At 36.7% G+C, this 10642-nt stretch overlaps 1 protein-coding gene across 1 annotated transcript; it reads right to left on the reverse strand.

Annotated features, from left to right (window-relative positions):
• Positions 1–335: 335 nt before the first annotated feature.
• Positions 336–6478, reverse strand: LOC133329684 (protein eyes shut-like; the record flags this gene model as incomplete). Its single annotated transcript, XM_061538161.1, has 3 exons — positions 336–392; positions 2508–4990; positions 6322–6478. Coding segments are annotated over 3 exons (2697 nt in total), but the record flags the coding sequence as incomplete, so codon positions are not given.
• Positions 6479–10642: the final 4164 nt, after the last annotated feature.

Below are 10642 nucleotides of genomic sequence, written 5' to 3' on the forward strand. Positions count from 1 at the left end.
TTAGAAGAATAACATCATAACCGGTTAAATGTTTCAGCACTACTGCAATTTAAAACATAAAAATTCCGAGGAAATTCTGCTATCCTGATAAAAGAAGGAAATAGTAGAGAAACCAAATTAAAGTCAAAAACCAAAATTGAGAATGAACCCAGAGTGAAATCACTACGATACGATGATATCAAGACTTATAATTTCAGAAATGTAGACAAATTTGTTAATCACTCGGGCCCCACGTTGGGCGCCAAAAACTGTAACGAGCATGGGTGAAAATCTGTTGAAAATATCATGTGAGCTTCTGATGAACTACCTGGCCTGGCACGCATGTATCTCCGGCCTTATTGCTCGCCAGATGGGGTGGGTTTTTGCCATGGTTCATCATTATAGATCGCCAGCTACAAGTTTTAAATTTATTTATACGTGCTCAATAATGCAGAGAAGATGACACATTAAAGAAAAAACAGAGAAAATTATAGTAAGAAGAATGTCTATAGCCTAAAGAAGTACAAAAAAAATCTGTTCATCCATCCATTGACTTACACGTGCATAGGTGAAAAACGCACGCTTGCCCACCCAACCTGTTTACCATACCAATCCAAAATAAAATTGAAAAATTGTCCATAGTAAACCCATAAAACAAAACATTTTTGCTCAAGCAATTGACTGGCGAAAACAAAAATGCATAAACAAAATAAAAAGGGCAAAAAAAAAGAAAAAAAAACGATAATATTAGAAATGAACCACAGCGGGGTTGAACCTGCAACCTCCCGAACGGGAAGCCACGACGCTACCTCTGGCCCAAGCCAGTCTTAGACGAAGGCTTGTTTAAAAGCGCTATCAAGTAAACTAGTATAACAGTTTACACGATCAATATAGAAAGAGGGAAGAAGAAGCATCCGTGTAATAAAGAGCTTTTCAAAACATTATTCTAAAAATAGAATATTACAGAATATTAACAACATAACATTCTACTTCTCATCTTACATAGCACCTGTAACAAAAATTATTATTTAACAGAAGAGCTTGTGATGGCCAGGTCAGAGGTGGGCGAACTTCAAATATTGGGGGCCAATAAAAATAAAATAACAAAACTCAATAACTTATCTACATGCGCCCCTACAATAAGCCGCACCAAACTGCACCGTTGAGTATAGAGAGCCTTCTCAACAATAAGTCTTAAATTTTCTGACACTCAGGTCACACCTGTACATGTGGTTAGATAGCTTTAAAAAAAATATGTATTGAAGAACGACTGGCCGAAACCTTATTCGTGGATTGGTGTAATTCGCGTACACATGTATATTGGAATTTTTTGTTGGATATACGGCTTAGGGAAAGAACGGAAGTAAGGGCATTAAGAACTGAATTGTATAATAATAAGTTCCAGACTATACTGTGGGTAGAAGTAATGCTATTACAACAGTGCCAGAGAATTATTTACAATAATCAATATGAGACGAATATACCCAACTCAATTACCCCAGGGCTTATATATACCCTATACCAGTTTTGTATATCCTGGAAAAAATTATCTTATTACAACACCTCAAAGTATTCGATGGACAATAGACAAATGACTTAAATTAAATTAAATTTCATACAGGGAATTATGCTTCCATATTGACAATTTACATCCAGTTCAAGTTTCTGTCACAGTAGAATAATCTGGCTGGAAATTGTCAAAATAGATCGATGATTTGACATAGTTTGCCCTAACGGAATTTTTCATAATTAGGTATTTGGGTATTCAGAGGATACAGGAACTCCTGGAATAAAAATGTATATAGGTCCATGGTTTGAATTGGAGGGTAAAATAATATGACTTAGCGAAACTCATATTCTTAATATTTGAATCAAGTTAAAAGGTTTTGGGCACAGATTTGAAATTTCCGGTTCACAAAGGATGTATATTAACATCCTTGCTGAACAGTTTCAATATGGGTTCATGTTTTGACATATCCCTAAAATATTTTTTCATCATTTTAAAAATCTTAGTCGCATATTACGTCTGCATGGACTGTGTTTTGGTATTATTATAGATTTCGTTTTAATTATTGATCTGTCCCGTACTGAATGAGTCTGCTACTTTTTACTATTTTTTTTTTCGATGACATAAAGGAACAATTTTGTCGTAGTAAAAATTAGTAGATTCACAATCTTCGATAAGTACTAACATTGCCACAAGCCCTGATTTTTAACTATTTTTTTGCTTTTTTAATGCTTCCTGATTTTTTAATAAGATCTGATTTTAAAATTTTATATCGCTGAAAGAAGAGGACTCAAAACTCAAATTTATGATTTTTATCTCTAGAGAAAAATTACATCTAATAGATGAGTTGCCCTTTAGTAAATTTCATGGAATCATTTTTTCATAGATTTTAAAAATGGCAATTAAATCGACTATACGACGATTAAATTTAATTTCCCGAAGTTATTTCATAATTACAAATTTATCTATTTTTTATTTATATAAAATTTATATTTTTTAATAAGTATTTTTTTAAACTTACCCTTGATCCCTCCGATGTGGTGACACACGTTCCACCATTATAGCAACCCATTTTAATACAATCGGTGTGTGGTTCAATATCTGTACTACCACCTGATGTCGGTACTCCCAAACCAGTTCCAACGGTATTTGCGCTTTCCTCCTCTTCACTGCTTGCTTCGGTGACCGGAGGGTATTTCGAAGAAACAACAGGAATTTGTGTACCATATGCTGGGGCAGCTGAAGTGGGGGATGTTTCACTTGGTACATGCGACGATTGCGGATATTGTGATGTTGGTGGTGGGGGCGGAGGAGGTAAAGTTGTTAATGTTGGTGGCTTTGTGGTGGCTGGCGCCGATGTTGCCGGTGGAGATGTGGCCGGTCGATAGGTGGGTACACTGTACGTTGTTGGTGGCACATATGTTATAATTGGCTTGTACTCTGTGGTCGTTGCCACGCGGGGACCTTGTGTTGTGGCCATTCCTCCCTGTCCACCTAATACGGTGGTCATTGTGGCGGCTGTTGTTGTCATTGGCACATCGGGCATATGTTGTGATGTTTGTGTGGCAGATGTTGTTGCTGCTGCTCCACCGGCTCCTCCTGGTCCTCCTGCTGAGGACGACGATGGTGACACGGTTGTGGTACCATGATGATAATGATGGTCTTCGGTATATAGTGAATGTCCTGTTGTTGTGGGTGCATCCGGATGATGTGGCAAGGGATGTGACGTTGGTGGCCCTTGATAATGGGGTGTTGTCTCATAATCTGTTTTGCTAACATATGTTGTGGCCGGATGATAAATCGAGGTACTGGGCGCCAGCGTTGTTAGTGGGGTGTACGGATGGTAGGTACGATTTTCGGGTATGTGTACAGTAACCGATATGCCAGGACTCATTGTGGACACTTCAATTGTTTCGTAATCAAATGATGAGCTGATGGTTGTCACTGTGTAGGACGGTCCACGCATGGGTGATTGTGTTGTGGGTGCATGTCCTCCAGCAGGGCTAAGATCCATGTATTTTGTTGTCACTACCACTTCGGGGTATTCGGTAAAGAATGGCGCAGCTGTGGTGGCTATTTCGGGTCGAATCACAAAACGTGGTGTTGTTGGCAAACGATCATCGGAATCATGATCTCCTCCATCTTCTTCGGATGACGAAGATTTCGTTTCAGGTTTTTCTGTACCAGGTGGTCTCACATGACTATCAGATTCTGGCTTGGAGGTTACATGTGGAATCTCCAATGTTGGATAATATGTTGGCATACCATAACTGTATTTGGATGTCGAATATTCAATTCCTATACTTGTCTCCACCGTGGTGTACTGATGGTGAGTGTAAATGGGTCTCGTGGGATGTACATAAATACTCGTTTGATCTTCATCACTTTGACTGGTGGCATCTTCCCCATCAGATTCTCCGGAGAGTGGAACTGTGGTATATTCATCTCCACCCCGTCCCGGTGTTATGGGTTTAACTGTTGAAGAGATTTCATCACTGCCACTTGTCTCATCATAATGGGTGGCAGTGGTAGCTGTTACTTCTCCAGAGTGATCCGCGTCTTCAGTTTCTTCATGGCCGGGTAATTCGGAACTTGGTCTATCATGTGTGCTGGGAGTTTCTGTAGTTCCGGCGGATGATACATGACCCTCATCATCGTCTTCATCTGATGCCGAGGTGGATTCATGTAAAAGATGGGTACTTGCTGTGGTAGCAGATACCTGTTCATCAGTGCCACTGCCTGTACCACTGGGTCTGGTACTAGGCCTCTCCAGTGAATCTTCTCCGTCTTCACCTCCCTTGGTCTTATCATGTCCCCTCAAATCATCCTCATCTTCCTCTTCTGTTTCTCCTTCTTCATGAGACTTTGATACAGACTCCGAAACATCTTCTACTCCTCCCGCTCCTCCTCCCCCTCCATGACCCGATAATGTGGTATCCTCTGATGGGCTTTTCACAGTTGTCAATTCCGCTGTCGGCCTAGGTTTGAGAGTGGGTGGTGCCGTGGTCGCTGGTGCCGTATAGTTACAATCTAACGAATCTTCACCAATCATCAGACACTCACACAACATACCCGTCAACAGTGGTGGACACGAACACGAAAACGTATCGACACCATCAATACAAACGCCACCGTTCATGCAACGTGGACCCAATTGGCATTCATCATATTGATATTCACATTTCTCACCGTGATAATCGGGCACACAATAACATGTCGGCACCCCCTCCTCCATTAGGCACAAGGCATTATTCTGGCATGGATTATCGGCACAAATTAAGATCTCTTCTTCGCAATTTGTCCCCGTATAGCCCATGGGACAGGCACACACATAACTGGCCAATTTGTCCACACACATGCCACCGTTTTGGCACGGCGATGAGTCACATTCGTTGATTTCATCCTGACAAATTCGGCCATGCCAACCGGCCGGACATTCGCAATAGAATTCGAGTCCGGGTCCTTCGAGGCATTCACCACCATTTTGACAGCGAGCACCGGTGCCTGTTGTGTTGTTGTAAGAAGGACAGCCATGGTGTTGGTTTGGTTGTTGTTGTGGGGGTCATCAAGTCAAGACATGTGTTGAAAGATAATAAGAAAATATTGTTTTTTGTTGAGCATATAAGTATCTTATGATTGTGGTGAGAAAATATTTATGTGAGGGGTTGGTGGGTGGTCGGAAAATGACGAAAGAGGACAGTGGTTTGAAAGAAAATTATATTTTTTATTAAACTGTATGAACATATCCTCGAAAATCAGATTTTCAGACTAAAACAGCTGATTATTATTATTCATACGCCAAAAAGTATGCATCAAACATTGAAATATAATTTCAATGAATAGTAAACATTGGTACGAATATTTTTGAAGGACTTAATTTTTCAAGGGCTATTAGAAGACGTAGATTTTTTAACTTTATTTTTCAAGAGCTATTACAAGGCGTAGATTTTTTAAATAATTTTTTCAATGGCTATTACAAGGCGTAGATTTTTTAAATAATTTTTTCAAGGGCTATTACAAGGCGTAGATATTTTAAATAATTTTTTCAAGGGCTATTACAAGGCGTAGATTTTTTAAATAATTTTTTCAAGGGCTATTACAAGGCGTAGATTTTTTAAATAATTTTTTCAAGGGCTATTACAAGGCGTATATTTTTAAATAATTTTTTCAAGGGCTATTACAAGGCGTAGATTTTTTAAATAATTTTTTCAAGGGCTATTACAAGGCGTAGATTTTTTAAATAATTTTTTCAAGGGCTATTACAAGGCGTAGATTTTTTAAATAATTTTTTCAAGGGCTATTACAAGGCGTAGATTTTTTAAATAATTTTTTCAAGGGCTATTACAAGGCGTAGATTTTTTAAATAATTTTTTCAAGGGCTATTACAAGGCGTAGATTTTTTAAATAATTTTTTCAAGGGCTATTACAAGGCGTAGATTTTTTAAATAATTTTTTCAAGGGCTATTACAAGGCGTAGATTTTTTAAATAATTTTTTCAAGGGCTATTACAAGGCGTAGATTTTTTAAATAATTTATTCAAGGGCTATTACAAGGCGTAGATTTTTTAAATAATTTTTTAAAGGGTTATTAAATACTTGAATCTTTGAAATTAATTTTTCGAAGACTATCAACAGTACTTTTTATTTTTTAGTTCTGTTCCTAGTTCCCAAAATATTCTGAAATAGTCCTAACCACTGTAGTCGATCCCCTTTACAACCCACATGGTTTTTGTTTTATTGTGGCCCATAAGAACCTCTTGGCCATGTTTATTTTGGGTCGTCTTCATCGTCATCATAACCATAGTCTTCTTCTTCATTGCAGTTGGTAGTACTTACCCGTTTCACAAACAGCCACATCAACTTCACAGTGATCTCCCAAATAGCCGGGTTGACATGTACACGTATAGCCATTATTACGGTCACGACAGTGTCCACCATTCTGGCATGGATTTGACATACACTCGTCGACATTCTCCTCACAATTTGCACCTGTGAAAGAAAAACAAAAGAGAAAAGAAACAAAACAATGAGCCAATGTAGAACAAAACGGTTAAGGAATACGAAAGGCAAGGAATATGTTTTCCATTGTCTTGCTGTTGTTGTTGTTGGTTTTTTTGTGTAATGACAATGATTGTTTTCCGGGAGAGGGTTATAAAGCGAAGCCACCAACCAACCAGCCAGCCAGACAAAAAAGATAATGGTGTCAAATAAAAAAGGGGAAAGACATTTTCTGGAAAATTGACATCATAAAATATTAAAATGCTTGAAATGAGATTTGATTTTTTTCCTTTTCGCCGGTGTCCATGGAGATCCCTATCCAAGGCGTGAGTTTATTTTGTATTAAATGGCACCCTTTTAATCGACGGACATAGAAGCGAAAGGTGCAATAATTTGTTTTTATTTTCGTTGTAAGCAATTGAAAGGTGACCCTTCTATAATTATATTCAATTTAATAATTTATAATAATTGAGAGGACTGGACGAAGCATTAAGAAGAGATTGGTTTTTGGTGTTCTGTATTTTTTTTTTTTTTTTTGAATATTGGATTCTATGTTAGTAAGTGAAGGTAATAGGCATGGATTTTTCAAATCTGATTTTCATGGACTGGCGTGGATTTTTTAAATTTAATTTTCCCCCAAAATATGGAAGTATATACTTTTCCTACATTTTCTAATTTTTCATATTATATGTGCCGCCATGTCGTATGATTAACATTCCACGAATTGCCACTCATATGCCACCTTGTCTTCAAAGCTAAATATGTATGGCTTGTAAATGCCAATTGTCTTTCGACGCCCAAGCATTGTCGTCTAATTTAATTGAATGCAATTTTCTGCAATCTAAAGATAATCGAAGGACAAGTCTAATCTTATTTGTCAGCCAAAAGGTTGGCCCCGTTTTGTGCAAAAGCCTTATAGCGCCATTGGTCAACATAATCAGATTAACGCACATATGTATGTACACTCTTGTTACCAGCTTAAGAAGCAACATTGAAAAATTAAAAATGGATAGCAGACAAACAGACCGATGACATTTCCAAGAATTGAAACTTATAGAAGAGGTTCGGAAATGTACATGGGAAATTAATTAGATAATTAAAGAATGGTGTAGAGAGATAGGGAAAATGAAAAAAAAAATCGGCAAATGGATTTCTAAAGAATACTTTTTGAGGGACCATCACAACCATACGTTATTTGAGCCATAAGCATGATTTTGAATGAATATATTTTGAAGGACTTTCAGTGACATAAGAGAGGATTTTTAAAGAATATTTTTTGAAGAACCATCATAGTCATAAGCGTGAATTGTTTAAGAATATTTTTTTAAAAACCGTGCATTTTTAAGGAATAGTTTTTAAAGAACAATCAGAGTCTCAAGCGGGAATTGTTAAATAAATATTCTTGAAGGATTACCAGAACCTGAATCGTGAAAGTTTAATGATTTTGGTGGACATTCAGTGCCATAAGCGAGAATTTAAAAAAAAATATTCTCGGAAGGGTTATCGGAGCCATAAGTGTGGACTTTTAAAAAATAATTTCTAAGGGACCATCACAATCAATAGTGTGGATTATTAAAGAATATTTTCTAAAGGACAAGGATAGCCATAAGCGTGGACTTCTAAATATTTTCTAAAGGACAATCATAACCATAAACGGGGCTTCTAAAGTATTTTCTAAAGGACAATCATAACCATAAGCGTGGACTTCTAAAGTATTTTCTAAGGAACCATCGCAACCACAAGTGTGGATTTTTATACCCTTCACCACACTGTGGTACAGGGTATTATGTCTTTGTGCATATGTTTGTAACAGGCAAAAATAATCAAGATAGACCCATGGTTCCTTTTGAGAATATGCTTAGAATCACTTTCTGAGTCGATTTATGCATGTCCGTCCGTCTGTCTGTCTGTCCATGTTAAATTGTGAACAAAGTACAGGTCGCATTTATGAACCGAATTGGATGAAATTTGGCATATGTCTCTTATTTGGCCCAAGGACGAACCCTATTGAAATTGGAAAAAATCGTTTCAGATTTAGATAAAGCTCCCATATATATTTTTGTCCGATTTTATGTAAATGTTGTACCAAAGTCCCTATATATCTTTCGATTTGCACGAAATTTGGAACAGCGTACTGACTTAGGTCTAGAATGATGTGTGTTAAGTTTCCTGAAAATCGGTTCAGATTTAGATGTAGCTCCCATATATATTTTCGTCCGATTTTTTGTAAATGATGCACCAAAGTACCTATTTATGTTTGGATTTGCACGAAATTTGGCACATCGTACTGAATCAAATCTAGAATGATGTGTTTTAAGTTTCATGAAAATCGGTCCATATTTAGATATAGCTCCCATATATATTTTCGTCCGATTTTATATAAATGGTGTACCAAAGTCCGTATATATCTTTCGATTTGCACAAAATTTGGCACAGCGTAATGAATTAGGTCTAGAATGATGTGTGCTAAGTTTCCTGAAAATCTGTTCAGATTTAGATGTATGCTCCCATATATATGTTCGTCCGATTTAATGTCAATGGTGTACCAAAGTCCCGATATGTCATCCGATTTGCACGAAATTTGGCACAGCGTACTGAATTAGGTCTAGAATGATGTGTGTTAAGTTTCCTGAAAATCGGTCCAGATTTAGATATAGCTCCCATATATATTTTCGTCCGATTTAATATAAATGGTGCACCAAAGTCCGTATATATCTTTCGATTTGCACGAAATTTGGCACAGCGTAATGAATTAGGTCTAGAATGATGTGTGCTAAGTTTCCTGAAAATCGGTTCAGATTTAGATATAGCCCCCATATATATTCACTTCCGATTTAACGTAAATAGTGTACCAAAGTCCCTATATATCGTCCGATTTGCAAGGAATTTGGCACAGCGTACTGAATTAGGTCTAGAATGATGTGTGTTAAGTTTCCTGAAAATCGGTCCAGATTTAGATATAGATCCCATATTTATTTTCGTCCGAATTAATGTAAATGGTGCACCACAGTCCCCATATACCTTTCGATTTGGATGAAATTTGGCACAGCTTACTGAATTAGCTCTGGAATGATGTGTGTCAAGTTTATTGAAAATCGGTCCAGATTTAGATATAGCCCCCATATATATTTTCGTCCGAATTAATGTAAATGGTGCACCACAGTCCCCATATACCTTTCGATTTGGATGAAATTTGGCACAGCTTACTGAATTAGCTCTGGAATGATGTGTGTCAAGTTTCCTGAAAATCGGTCCAGATTTAGATATAGCCCCCATTTATATTTTCTTCCGATTTTATGTAAATTGTGCACTTGTGGGTCCAATCGGCACAAAATATTGCACTACGTACTGAAGTTACTATAACATAAGAAGCAACCCTATATTTGACCAAATGAAAAATTTAGTATAGATGGCAGAATTACATGTTTATGGATCCATTTTCATGTTAATGGTCCTTCAAAAATTCGACGTCTGTTAGGATTCATTTGTTGAATATGCCAAAGTGGTGAAGGGTATCATATAGTCGGCCCCGTCCGACTTTACTACTTTTCTTACTGGTTATACGCGTATTAGAATATTACAGCCATAAGAGGATCTCTCCCATTTCTTTTGTATGTATTAAAAACATATGTGTTGAATTTACCTTGCCCTTGATATTTTCGAATCAAATTTCTCCTGAGGAAAAAACTTAAATAAATATTTTTTTCCATTTTGCAATTTAAAACCATTGTTTAAAGATCTTAAATGTTGTTGATGTTATTTTATTCTCTCATCTTCTTTTTTGCTTCAATAAAATAGTGAAAATTTAATTAAAATTGAAATCAACCACTTGTCAGGAAAGTGATTTTTAGTGTCAATTTTCATCAATAACCTAACATGACATTTTTAAATTTCATTCTGTTTTAATTCGATGCAAAGCAAAGGATGACTGCCATATTAAAAAAACAAATGTGTCCATTTTAATTAATTTACCATAACAAATGTGAAAAATTGGTTGAAAGCTAAAAAATAACATATTGCTAAGTGCAGCATAATGCAAATGCACATAAATGCAAATGGCTATTTGATTTAATTGGCGACTATTATTTTAAGTCGCTATGGTATTTGGACTAGAAAAAAATTTTATTTAAAAATCCAGGGCTATTACAGTCCTTGGAAA

This window comes from Musca vetustissima, unplaced genomic scaffold (genome assembly GCF_032173495.1).
Source record: "Musca vetustissima isolate MV318-11 ecotype Yass unplaced genomic scaffold, APGP_CSIRO_Mvet_v1 utg234581, whole genome shotgun sequence".
In the NCBI taxonomy this organism is placed as follows: domain Eukaryota; kingdom Metazoa; phylum Arthropoda; class Insecta; order Diptera; family Muscidae; genus Musca; species Musca vetustissima.